The sequence below is a fragment of the Ascaphus truei genome, chromosome 3, assembly GCF_040206685.1.
Source record: "Ascaphus truei isolate aAscTru1 chromosome 3, aAscTru1.hap1, whole genome shotgun sequence".
Taxonomy (NCBI): Eukaryota; Metazoa; Chordata; class Amphibia; order Anura; family Ascaphidae; genus Ascaphus; species Ascaphus truei.
In genome coordinates, this window is record NC_134485.1 from 325,154,809 (window position 1) to 325,168,551 (window position 13,743).

A 13,743-nucleotide genomic window follows, 5' to 3' on the forward strand; every position below is an offset into this window, starting at 1 on the left:
TAATGCCCAGTTCTTCGGGGATTATTACTTAATTATATTGAGCAGTGGTGTTCTGAAGCCTGAACTAGCTCCTTCCTCATATCACACACACACACACCACACACACACCACACACACCACACACACACACACACCACACACACACACACACACACACACACACACACACACACACACACACACACACTTTGGTCTCATGTGTTGGGTTGTTTTGTTTTTTCCCCTTTTTAGATGGTGATCTTGCTCTTGAACAAGGGGGCCAACCTGAGCATATGTGACAAGAAGGAGCGGCAGCCTATTCACTGGGCAGCTTTCCTGGGTAAGAGCCAACACCGTTCTCTTGTGAATTTTAAAGGTATACTGATCGACAGCCCATTGTCATTACCTTCTGGAAGATCGTCATAGTGTTTAGCAATGATGTGTATATTCCTCCCAGGGGCATTGAGTTTGATGTTAAAGTCCCATCTGTATACCTTCTTGAGGTTGTAGGATAGAGGAATTGACAGAGAGATTCTATCATCCAGGACAATGCTAACTGTGTTTCTTGGGTTGGTGTGGGGGTTCTGGTTGGCAGCTATATGCTGCATGCAATCATTAACGTTGTATACTGGGGGGCAAGTCACAAGTTCAGTGTTTCGGTAACTCAATTATGGTCAACAGATTGGTGATCCAGTAGAGTGGTTCAAGACTGAAAGGGTGCAGAGTGTGATGGCATGAGGAACACGTTATGCTTTTTGTTTTATATGTATATACTTGCTTTGTACTGATCACTGGTGCTTACATCTGCTATAGAACAGTTCTTATACAAATCTAAAGACGCTATTAGTTTTATTTATTTATTTTTTATTTTTTTAAATGTGGTTATCTTTTTTTTGTTTTTTTAAGTTTGTAATGTGGTAGAAATTACTATTTAATCCAATCTGTGTATACTTGATTGGTTTGTGCTATGCAGTGCAATACCCAGAATATGATGGCAACAATTGTTTGAGTTCCTACAGCACAAGCTCCATTGTTGGTGTGCGCATTCTTTCCTGTGAAATGTCCCACCCTCACATGAGCTCTTCTCTTCCAGGTCACCTGGAGGTGCTGAAGCTGCTGATCGCTCGGGGAGCTGACGCCATGTCAAAGGACAAGAAGGGTTACACACCGCTCCATGCAGCGGCTGCTAGTGGGCAGATTGATGTGGTGAAGCATTTGCTGAGGCTCGGCGTGGAGGTGGGGAACTTTTTTATTTTTCCTTTTTTTCCTTTTTTTGTATTTCTATGTTGTGGTGCTTTTAGCAGGTAGCTGATCAATGCTGTCATACTGAGGCTACAAGATCATACGGTTAGGATTAATGGCTACGATTACTTTAATGTCTATGGTGGTACTATAGTATTATTAATCTTCCACTAAATTAGTGGGCAACGGCAGGCCCGAGGGCTGCATCTGGTGCTCAGGGGCTTCACCTGCAGCCCCTAACCACTTGCCACCCCAGCAGTCTGCTCTCCCTCTCTTCCCCGGTGCAGAGGGAGTGGAGATGTTACTGGTGGGGATTGCAGCTTCTCCCCACTCCCTGTACTGCTGAATGACCGTGCTAATCACCAATTGCCAGTGTAAGGAGAGGAATGGGACAGGATTAATCATTGTGCCGGCATTAAGAAGCGGAGAGTGGGAGGGAGGAGAGCTCATACCCACGGGTGTAAGGCACATTCTGCCTGTGCACTATGTATGTAATGGGTAACCCTTTTAAATGTTAAATGAATGCACATGTGGCCCTTCAGGTTTATTATGTTGCCTACCACTTTACTACATGGTGGCTATCCCTATTTTTCACACTGTCACATTTTGCATTGTAATACAGTTAAAGTAGTTTTTGCTTTAGAGGCATATGTACCCTTTTTTGAGGATATTTGTTTTAGGATAAAATATAAAGTTAGTTTTACACTTGTTTTGTTTAATATTGCAATAATAGCTGGGTTAAGGATTTCCGATCGACCTTTTTGGCACGTTAGTTTTTCTTGTTGAGGCTTGCTGTGTATGAAATAAGTAACCCTAGCTTTTGTATTTTGTCTTGTTTCCGAGGCTTGTGAGGTGGGTTTGGAATGACCTGGATTTAGAGCTGCTGTGCCCCCACAAAAATGATTCCTCTTAATTTTTGTTTGTTTTAAAGCGAGCACAGTGAAACCCTTTAAAACAAAGTAAAAAAATAATCTTGGTAATCTGCTTTAAAGCTACATTGCTTCTACATAACATTTTCTTTATAAAGGCCAAAAACCATATTGATGTCCACATTGAAACCCCTGTTCTACCGCCACCAGCGGGCACAAAGCTACCTCCCTGCATTCTTATCTGGTGCTTCTCTGATACTGATTTGACATTCCGTGTTGGGCTAATTTCTTTAGACATAAACACCAATTTGAACCTTGGTGAGCAGGATACAGAACCTAGGGTGGTTGATACACCCCATATTGTACAGCCTAATGAAGTTTTAAAGAGATGTGAAATTTGCCTGGTGTTACTTGCCCATGGAAGGGAGATGGCAAACACGTGTCATTTGATTATATATATATATATATATACACACACATATACACATATATACACACACATATATATACCCAATCTGATTTTCTTTACCATGTCAGATTGATGAGCCCAACACCTTTGGGAACACTGCCCTGCACATCGCCTGTTACATGGGTCAGGACGCTGTGGCCAATGAACTGGTCAACTACGGCTCCAATGTCAACCAGCCCAACGAGAAGGGCTTCACCCCACTGCACTTTGCTGCCGTCTCCACCAATGGGGCTCTCTGCCTGGAGCTACTCGTCAACAATGGGGCTGACGTCAACTTCCAGGTACTTTTTTATATATTTTTGGGCGTTCGACCATGTTGCACAAACGGACTTATTTTATATTATGCCCACACTGTGCAGTATATTAATGATTAGTGCTGCTTGAGATGGCAGGTTGCACAATGTGGAACCACAACTTGACGTAGCAATGTACTGTGATGAGGCGTGCACTTCATCTCCTCACTCTCCTGCAGTAGCATTGCTAGAGGTTGGTGCTGCATTAACTAGCAGTGTGTCATCTTGTGTAATACTAGTGCATGCCATGTATTACACTTTGAAGTTAAGTGCCTTCAAGCATCCTCTCTTGTAAAGACACAAACCTGTTTCTGCTCTCTCCCTGCGTGAAGCACTTGCACAAGGCTCTGTGCCAGTCCTCTTAAGGCAAGGTCATTGGCACATTTTAGTCTGGTCATACCCACTTTATATAGTGCTGGTAGCTGCAAGGCAAACGACCTCTGCTGCAAAATAATTTTATTCCAAACAATGCCAACGAGTACAGTGGGATCCGGTCTGAACATGTTTCCTACACGTGTGCATACATAATTCTATAGACATGGTGAGACCTGTGGTGTCTGAGTGACTGACGTTTTGGCCACGGACATGTTGTAAAGATCTTTGCGCACATATCACCTTGATCGTGTGGTGGTACTATGGCGGTACAGAACACCATTACTACTTCCCTTATTTATTTATTATCTACACCTATCTCTGTATATCAAACTCACGCTAAATTTATACTATAAGACCAGCTTTCAAGCACTCTACTCTCCCTCAGGTCAGCAGAACTAGACTAATGTCCAAAGGCTATTGCCACCATAATTAATACACTGTAGATGGTTTTTTTGTTGTTTTTTAATATGGTGCTACTTTATTTTTTCTTTTTTTCCCACTCTGCTTTTTAGCCACATCAGTCAATACATTCCTCTGAATTTTTCTTTTCACTCTCGTAGCTTTTGTCAATTATTACTGCAAAAGGAGCCGTTTAAAGCACTTGATGCACTACTGATTGTGTGCTTTATATGTATGCTCATCAGCTGAGATGTGCTGAAATCTTCTAGGGACTGTAATGAGGATCCTTTTCTTTACTCTTGTCATTCACCTCTGCAGAGTAAAGAAGGGAAGAGCCCTTTGCATATGGCAGCCATCCATGGAAGGTTTACCCGCTCCCAGATTCTGATACAGAATGGTATGTGCCTGCTACTGCTCCCCTGGCTCTGTAAATTCAGGTACAGATTGACATGGCTTTTTCCTTCACCGTCTGGTTTTTGTCTACAGGTGGTGAAATTGACTGCGCTGATAAATACGGCAATACCCCTTTGCATGTCGCTGCTAGATACGGGCATGAGCTGCTAATTAGTACGTTGATGACAAATGGTGCTGATACTGCCAGGTGAGTCTGCAATGAAGAGTGAGATTCAATACATTGCGGTTGATGTCTCTCACTCCTGCAGCTATTGCTGACTGCTGCAAAATAATCCTTTTAATGTACTTGATATATATGGAAAGGCTAGAGCGTACCAGACCTCCTAAGATGGATAAATACACGAGCTAAATAAAATGAATTGCGTGTATTGAACCTAATTAAAGTATTGTAAAGTAGGGCCGTCTTGGCGCAGGCGTTCTGTTTGCTGGATATGCTCATTATTGCTGCACACATCATTAAAGTGCCAGTCCAATTTTTGCTCTTTTTTTTTTTACATTGGTTGGAAGTAGTGGGTCTCCTGAGCTTAACCCCATTCATTTCAGCTCCAGGGACCCCCTGCTTCGCTAGATCCTTACCTCTGTAGGGGGTGTCAGTAGCTGCTCCGGGTCGCTAGCTGGGTTCATATAATGGTGGTTTTTCCAGACACGCGTGCCCTGCGGGCCAATAGGAAGCTGTGATGTCATGCGGTGCGCCTTCCTATTGGCCCACATGATGCGGGGAGCTTTAAGCTTTGCCTAAAGACCGGCACCCTCCACGGAGGTAACTGTCTCGGAAGCAGCGGGTCCCCGGAGTTGACATTAATGGTGGTCAGCTCCGGAGCCCCACTGCTTGAAACCTATGTGGGGGGCAGGGGGGCAGCCACTTGGATTGCTCTGTTTTAAAAGCCGAGACGGAGCTTTTTCCCTTCCGTCGATGTCAAAGGCTGCTCTGACAGCGGTGTTGTACACACAGGGCCTGAAATAAAGTTTGGCTAGACGTCTATAATTTATCTGATCCTTTATGGTTTCTCTGTGATGAGGAATAGTATATTATGCCGTGATGCGCACATGAGTTTCACGTGTATCTCTCTCTCCCAGGCGTGGAGTTCACGGCATGTTTCCCCTGCACTTAGCTGTTCTCTTCGGGTTTTCCGACTGTTGCCGTAAGCTACTTTCCTCAGGTAAGTGAGCGTCTCCCAGTGGCCTCTGCAGTAGGCGCTTTGTCATCTATCCCTGTAACACTCTGGATCTATTTCAGGTCAGTTGTACAGCATCGTGTCCTCGCTGAGCAATGAACATGTGCTGTCCGCGGGCTTTGATATCAACACGCCTGACAACCTCGGGAGGACCTGCCTCCACGCTGCTGCTTCAGGAGGGTGCGTCCCATACTTCATGGGGGTGGAGCGTTAATGAGGATGTTTATTACTGCTCTAGGAAATGATTGCCTTTCAGAGAGGGAACTACTTTAAAGATGTACTCTTGAAAGCAGTTTTTCTTTACAGGCTTCTAAAACTCAATCCTTGGCAACAATGTGCTCCTTTCTCGCAAGCGCCCTTTGTCTCAGAGTCCCTCCACATCTTGCTGTAAATATCAATATTCTGGGTGTGGACATGCAGTTAAACAACTTCAGCGTATCACTTGTTAGCTTCTTGATTTGGCCTTGGCTTCCTAATTAGCTTGTTCAGAAAGTCCGCTCCCAAAATGTGTATATCTGTATTTTCAATTCCTGTTTTTCTAGAGCTGAAAAACTAAAGTGCTATGTAACTATGTTGCATATCCTCTGAAATACACCATTTTGTAACCAGGGCAAACGTGGCATTATCGTACATTTTCCTGCTTTACAAGGAACCGTATTTATTACTGCGTTCTCAATATGTAGGTACCATTGTCTTTTATGTCGCCATGCTATATCTCTCCCTCTCCTTGTATTGCGTTACAGAAATGTTGAATGTCTTAACTTGCTGTCGAGCAGTGGTGCCGATTTGAGGAGGCGGGATAAGTTTGGAAGGTGAGCTTACAATGCTCCTCTCCCAGCATATGAAAGCATCTACTCTAGAATGGCCTTGATTTTACGTTTTTTGCTTGTTTGATACTCCTGGTTCAGGTTTGTAATGTGCTTTACGACAGGTCAATGTTAAAAGGTCTCTCCTACGCGATTAGAAATGTAAACGCCTTTACATGAAGCTGCTGAGAGCCGTATTATTGGGGGGGCGAGGTAGACTGACGGTGTCTTTTCTAAATGCTGTAGGACTCCCCTGCACTATGCCGCCGCCAATGGCAGCTACCAGTGCACCGTGACTCTGGTCACCGCTGGAGCCAGTATTAACGAAACCGACTGTAAAGGCTGCACCCCCTTACACTATGCTGCTGCTTCAGATACGTACAGGAGGTGAGTAACTACCAAGAGGTCAGATGTCCATCACACACCAGCCTTTCTCTGGTCCCTATTACTCCCCTGCTAGTGAGCTTTGAGTAGTATGGTCTTCAGTGCCAAGTATGTGAGAGCTGTCGCATTCATGCAGTAGGTCAGCCAGCTTTGTGCCACCAACCAGCTGGACTGTGTCCATGGTGCGCGTGTGCGGCGTCACGCTTGTAGCTGGAGCACGGACACACGGCCTGTAGAATTGAGTGACGGAGGGCGTTCCCGTAACGTGAGCGCTTTGTCCTCATTGGCTGAACCACGTGCGTGGCAAAATGAAATGTATTTGATTCGTGGCGCGATCTGTGGATGCGCGCTCATTGCCCTGCAGCATTTTGATTGCGCGGTCGCAATAACATGGGCGCGGCCTTAAGTAGTGATGCGAGATGAGTGGGTTTTTTGTTTTTTTATTATTAGCAATTTGCTTGACCCTTCTGTTTAGTGGGAGCGTTGTCCTGGCCTTTTATTAACATAGAAAACGTATTCATGTGAAAATCTAAGTTGTACTCCTGTGAAATGAGAGCTTTGTATTTTAAGAAATGAGGAGCAGCTCTGTTGTAATGTGACTACGTTTTTGAATTGGTCAAACACCGTTTTGATCTTGCGGACCTCGGGCAATGTACTTCACACACGCCAACATTACATTGTTATTCTACGGGGCAGGGACTCGGTGTGCCTGCAAGAAATTCTATGTACAGTACAGTGCAGTGTACATGGCCAGTTGATTATTTGTGTGTGTGTGTTGTAATATCTGTGGCTAGCTGTCTTTGCAGCACCAAGTTCATGTAAAATAATGGGATTTAATGCAGATTAGTGTTCTGTAATTCTTATATTGGGTGTCGCTGCACATTTCCCACCTCCATGCTTTTCTTGTCTCTGCAGAGCGGACACACACTCGGGAACGAGCCAGGAGCCGGAAGAGGAGCTGCTGAAAGCCTCGCACCAGAAGGAAGCCTTCTTGTGAGTCATTTTAAAGCATCCTATTTTTCCACCCCAAAATAATCCTATATCTACCAGTTCAAACCACAGCACCATACATCTAGGCTGTATTTACAGCTTTCACCAATGGTGTTTTACTGTCACGTGGCCCAAAAACATTTTAGTTTTGCAGTAAAATCCTTCAGTACTCATTTCAGGAAATATAGATGCACATAAATGCTTTGGGTGACCACCGCTATGGTTTTCTTAAACTGTTTTTTAACTTGGTAAAAGACTGCTGCAACTGTTACAAAAGCAGTCTCATTTATCTAAAAATCGCATAACCGCTCATTGTTTTTACTTCAAACCATCTAATTATCAAAGTCTATCGTATCCGTTTCTTGGTGCTGTGTAGCCTGGTGTAACCTGGGGTGCTGCACTCCAGTTCATACCCCCCACCCCCAACAGGTCAGGCTTTCAGGATATCCGGGATTCGGCACAGGTGGCTCAATCAATCAATCCCTGCATCAATTAGTCTCAGTCTTGGACTGCGCCTCTGAGTCACCTGTGCTGAAGCAGATATCCTGTAAACCTGACCTGTTGGGGGAGGGGGGGGGGGTACTTGAGCACTGGAGTGCAGCACCCCTGGTCTAACCATTCCCAAGTTTAAAACGGTGTCGCTAGCGGTGACCCGACTGTGGGAAAGAAAGCTGCACAATCCTAGAAATGTTTAACAAATGATGGTATCTAGCCTGAAAGGTACATTTTACTTCTCTCTAAATAGTATTTAAAACCACAGAAACGCACATTGTTTTGAGTCGGCTGCACTCAAAGGGCTGGGGCTACCGCGATATTTCACCCACCGGCTGCAACATTGGTTACGTCTGTCTACAAATGTAACCACCGCTATTGCTCCCGCTGACATGTTGCAGCAGGGCCTACACCATGCACCAGAGGGAGGAGCAGCCATTGTTTGTCAGCCGGCCTGCTCTACGCTGCGGAGTGCAGTTGACATACCACGTTGTTCGAGAGCAAACTTATTTTGTGATCTGCACGATGTGTTCTTACTTTCAGCTGTTTGGAATTCTTGCTGGATAACGGTGCCGACCCCTCGCTTCGTGATAAACAGGGATACGCTGCTGTACACTATGCAGCCGCATATGGCAACAGGCAGAACCTGGAGCTAGTAAGTGCACAGAATATTTACTAAACCAGTAAATGGGCTCAACGCTCTCTAATCCTTTCCTCGACTGTGGCACCCTTACCACGCTTTAGTCCTCCCAACATTAACAAGGGATGCAGCAAATGTATGTACATTTCCTCTAATCCTTTTGCAGGCAGCATAGCTTATTGTTTGTAAAGAATGATGGTGTCAGTCTAAGGTCTGTAAGCAAAGTTTCTCCTGTTGGCGTGGGTTGTCCCAAACATCATTATAAGCCCTGCACACATTTGCAATGTTTTGTCTGGACTTTTGGGAACATGCTGACAGATTTCTCTTTCAGCTCCTGGAGATGTCTTTTAATTGCCTGGAGGATGTGGAAAGCACTGTACCAGTTAGCCCCTTGCACTTAGCTGTAAGTAACATTAACCAAGAGCCACTGGTAGATGGGTGTTGAGGTCCCTAGATATTTTTGAGACGTGGATTACATGGTGGTCGTGTGCCAGATGCCTGACCCGACCAGCGCACAGTTAGCTTGGTCAGGGGCATGAAGTAATTTCACTCCTAGCATAGATGTTATGATTCTTTTTTAACTCTTTGAATGCCGAAGAAACATTTAAATGCATTTTGGATCTTGTATAGTCCGTTTCATGGTCTCCTCGGTGCTTTTTTTTATTTGAATATCACTAGTTTCATTCGTCTTTCTGCCTTGATTTGGTGCACATCAGATAACGAAATAAGAGCATGGGTTCTGATTCCAGGCTATAGGTACAAACAAAGGGACAGCACTCCATCCCATGATAAGAATTTCACTCATATAGAAGTAGCGGATACAAATAGGCATGCAGCAGCACGGCCACATCCTATGGTGTTAATAAGCACCTTTCTTGCTAAAGAAAACAGATACGTTTGACTCCATGCTGTGATATTTTTGGGACACCGTCCCCTTGCTTTTTATGACTGCAGACTATCGCATTATCCCGCTCTCATTGCGAAGTTGGTGGCCATGGGTGTTTCTTGCCACTCTGCTGCAATGTCCGCTCACGATTCGGTTTCATGATTCTTTTTCTCAGAAAGCGGAGCTCGTGAAGTTAAAGCAAACCCCCTCTCCCCAATTTAAGGCAGGCAAATTCCTCACCTTTTTGTCCTTAGCTCCTCCACCCCTTTACCTCTTGGGCCTCGATTTTATACTTGCTCCGACTGTGCGCGTGCGCGACCTCGTCACGCACGCGCGGATCCTGGGCTGGAGGCGACTGGGAGGCGTGGCCATGACGTCACGTGAGTGGTTCGTCCTCATTAGCTGAACTGCTCACGTGACGCGGCCGTCGCGCGGCAATAGCAATTTCAGATGCTTGCTCAAAATGTGCGCACTTGGACGCGTCCGGTCGCGCGCACTATGTGCGTGCTCACTTGAAAACATTCATTTTTTTTGGCGGTGCGTCACAATTAATTGCTGCCTTAACCGCTTTCTCCTCTGACCTCTTAACCCTTTCACGGCCAGACAGCAGTGAAGATTGTTGCAAATCCCTCCTGTAACAAAAGGGTTAATACCTTAATTTCCAAACCCTTTCCATGTCTGCACTTCAACTTTTTTTCACCTTCACTACTCCCGTCGCTCCCGCCCACCCCTCATCCCGTCGCTCCCGCCCACCCCTCATCCCGTCGCACCCTCCCACCCATCATCCCGTCGCTCCCGCCCACCCCTCATCCCGTCGCTCCCGCCCACCCCTCATCCCGTCGCACCCTCCCACCCCTCATCCCGTCGCACCCTCCCACCCATCATCCCGTCGCTCCCGCCCACCCCTCATCCCGTCGCTCCCGCCCACCCCTCATCCCGTCGCTCCCGCCCACCCCTCATCCCGTCGCTCCCGCCCACCCCTCATCCCGTCGCTCCCGCCCACCCCTCATCCCGTCGCTCCCGCCCACCCCTCATCCCGTCGCTCCCGCCCACCCCTCATCCCGTCGCTCCCGCCCACCCCTCATCCCGTCGCTCCCGCCCACCCCTCATCCCGTCGCTCCCGCCCACCCCCTCATCCCGTCGCTCCCTCCCACCCCTCATCCCGTCGCTCCCTCCCACCCCTCATCCCGTCGCTGCCGCCCACCCCTCATCCCGTCGCTCCCACCCCTCATCCCGTCGCTCCCACCCACCCCTCATCCCGTCGCTCCCTCCCACCCCTCATCCCGTCGCTCCCTCATCCCGTCGCTCCCTCCCACCCCTCATCCCGTCGCTCCCTCCCACCCCTCATCCCGTCGCTCCCTCCCACCCCTCATCCCGTCGCTCCCTCCCACCCCTCATCCCGTCGCTCCCTCCCACCCCTCATCCCGTCGCTCCCTCCCACCCCTCATCCCGTCGCTCCCTCCCACCCCTCATCCCGTCGCTCCCTCCCACCCCTCATCCCGTCGCTCCCTCCCACCCCTCATCCCTTCGCTCCCTCCCACCCCTCATCCCGTCGCTCCCTCCCACCCCTCATCCCGTCGCTCCCTCCCACCCCTCATCCCGTCGCTCCCTCCCACCCCTCATCCCGTCGCTCCCTCCCACCCCTCATCCCGTCGCTCCCTCCCACCCCTCATCCCGTCGCTCCCTCCCACCCCTCATCCCGTCGCTCCCTCCCACCCCTCATCCCGTCGCTCCCTCCCACCCCTCATCCCGTCGCTCCCTCCCACCCCTCATCCCGTCGCTCCCTCCCACCCCTCATCCCGTCGCTCCCTCCCACCCCTCATCCCGTCGCTCCCTCCCACCCCTCATCCCGTCGCTCCCTCCCACCCCTCATCCCGTCGCTCCCTCCCACCCCTCATCCCGTCGCTCCCTCCCACCCCTCATCCCGTCGCTCCCTCCCGCCCCTCATCCCGTCGCTCCCTCCCGCCCCTCATCCCGTCGCTCCCTCCCGCCCCTCATCCCGTCGCTCCCTCCCGCCCCTCATCCCGTCGCTCCCGCCCGCCCCTCATCCCGTCGCTGCCGCCCGCCCCTCATCCCGTCGCTGCCGCCCGCCCCTCATCCCGTCGCTGCCGCCCGCCCCTCATCCCGTCGCTGCCGCCCGCCCCTCATCCCGTCGCTGCCGCCCGCCCCCTCATCCCGTCGCTGCCGCCCGCCCCTCATCCCGTCGCTGCCGCCCGCCCCTCATCCCGTCGCTGCCGCCCGCCCCTCATCCCGTCGCTGCCGCCCGCCCCTCATCCCGTCGCTGCCGCCCGCCCCTCATCCCGTCGCTGCCGCCCGCCCCTCATCCCGTCGCTGCCGCCCGCCCCTCATCCCGTCGCTGCCGCCCGCCCCTCATCCCGTCGCTGCCGCCCGCCCCTCATCCCGTCGCTGCCGCCCGCCCCTCATCCCGTCGCTGCCGCCCGCCCCTCATCCCGTCGCTGCCTCCCCTCATCCCGTCGCACCCTCCCGCCCCTCATCCCGTCGCTACCCTCCCGCCCACCCCTCATCCCGTCGCTCCCGCCCACCCCTCATCCCGTCGCTCCCGCCCACCCCTCATCCCGTCGCTCCCGCCCACCCCTCATCCCGTCGCTCCCTCATCCCGTCGCTCGCTCTCATCCCGTCGCTCCCGCCCACCCCTCATCCCGTCGCTCCCTCCCACCCCTCATCCCGTCGCTCCCTCCCACCCCTCATCCCGTCGCTCCCGCCCACCCCTCATCCCGTCGCTCCCGCCCACCCCTCATCCCGTCGCTCCCTCCCACCCCTCATCCCGTCGCTCCCTCCCACCCCTCATCCCGTCGCTCCCGCCCACCCCTCATCCCGTCGCTCCCGCCCACCCCTCATCCCGTCGCTCCCGCCCACCCCTCATCCCGTCGCTCCCTCCCACCCCTCATCCCGTCGCTCCCTCCCACCCCTCATCCCGTCGCTCCCTCCCACCCCTCATCCCGTCGCTCCCTCCCACCCCTCATCCCGTCGCTCCCTCCCACCCCTCATCCCGTCGCTCGCTCCCACCCCTCATCCCGTCGCTCGCTCCCACCCCTCATCCCGTCGCTCCCTCCCACCCCTCATCCCGTCGCTCCCTCCCACCCCTCATCCCGTCGCTCCCTCCCACCCCTCATCCCGTCGCTCGCTCCCACCCCTCATCCCGTCGCTCCCTCATCCCGTCGCTCCCTCCCACCCCTCATCCCGTCGCTCCCTCCCACCCCTCATCCCGTCGCTCCCTCATCCCGTCGCTCCCTCATCCCGTCGCTCCCTCCCACCCCTCATCCCGTCGCTCCCTCCCACCCCTCATCCCGTCGCTCCCTCCCACCCCTCATCCCGTCGCTCCCTCCCACCCCTCATCCCGTCGCTCCCTCATCCCGTCGCTCCCTCCCACCCCTCATCCCGTCGCTCCCTCCCACCCCTCATCCCGTCGCTCCCTCCCACCCCTCATCCCGTCGCTCCCTCCCACCCCTCATCCCGTCGCTCCCTCCCACCCCTCATCCCGTCGCTCCCTCCCACCCCTCATCCCGTCGCTCCCTCCCACCCCTCATCCCGTCGCTCCCTCATCCCGTCGCTCCCGCCCACCCCTCATCCCGTCGCTCCCGCCCACCCCTCATCCCGTCGCTCCCTCCCACCCCTCATCCCGTCGCTCCCCGCCCACCCCTCATCCCGTCGCTCCCTCCCCGTCGCTCCCTCCCACCCCTCATCCCGTCGCTCCCGCCCACCCCTCATCCCGTCGCTCCCGCCCACCCCTCATCCCGTCGCTCCCGCCCACCCCTCATCCCGTCGCTCCCGCCCACCCCTCATCCCGTCGCTCCCGCCCACCCCTCATCCCGTCGCTCCCTCCCACCCCTCATCCCGTCGCTCCCTCCCACCCCTCATCCCGTCGCTGCCGCCCACCCCTCATCCCGTCGCTCCCTCCCACCCCTCATCCCGTCGCTCCCTCCCACCCCTCATCCCGTCGCTCCCTCCCACCCCTCATCCCGTCGCTCCCTCCCACCCCTCATCCCGTCGCTCCCTCCCACCCCTCATCCCGTCGCTCCCTCCCACCCCTCATCCCGTCGCTCCCTCCCACCCCTCATCCCGTCGCTCCCTCCCACCCCTCATCCCGTCGCTCCCTCCCACCCCTCATCCCGTCGCTCCCTCCCACCCCTCATCCCGTCGCTGCCGCCCCACCCCTCATCCCGTCGCTCCCTCCCACCCCTCATCCCGTCGCTCCCTCCCACCCCTCACCCCGTCGCTCCCTCCCACCCCTCACCCCGTCGCTCCCTCCCACCCCTCATCCCGTCGCTCCCTCCCACCCCTCATCCCGTCGCTCCCTCCCCTCATCCCG

General features: G+C 52.6%; 1 protein-coding gene across 2 annotated transcripts in view; it reads left to right on the forward strand.

The window, feature by feature from the left end:
- Positions 1–13,743, forward strand: part of ANKRD52 (ankyrin repeat domain 52) — a 57,521-nt gene that overhangs the window by 15,526 nt on the left and 28,252 nt on the right. For both annotated transcript variants that reach the window (XM_075591304.1, XM_075591305.1), the window contains exons 6-17: positions 232–319; positions 1,073–1,215; positions 2,628–2,840; positions 3,945–4,023; positions 4,113–4,227; positions 5,118–5,200; positions 5,278–5,395; positions 5,959–6,027; positions 6,268–6,408; positions 7,321–7,398; positions 8,431–8,542; positions 8,859–8,930. In XM_075591304.1, the coding sequence (XP_075447419.1) occupies positions 232–319; positions 1,073–1,215; positions 2,628–2,840; positions 3,945–4,023; positions 4,113–4,227; positions 5,118–5,200; positions 5,278–5,395; positions 5,959–6,027; positions 6,268–6,408; positions 7,321–7,398; positions 8,431–8,542; positions 8,859–8,930 (1,311 nt within the window). The remainder of the gene's footprint in view (positions 1–231; positions 320–1,072; positions 1,216–2,627; positions 2,841–3,944; positions 4,024–4,112; positions 4,228–5,117; positions 5,201–5,277; positions 5,396–5,958; positions 6,028–6,267; positions 6,409–7,320; positions 7,399–8,430; positions 8,543–8,858; positions 8,931–13,743) is intronic.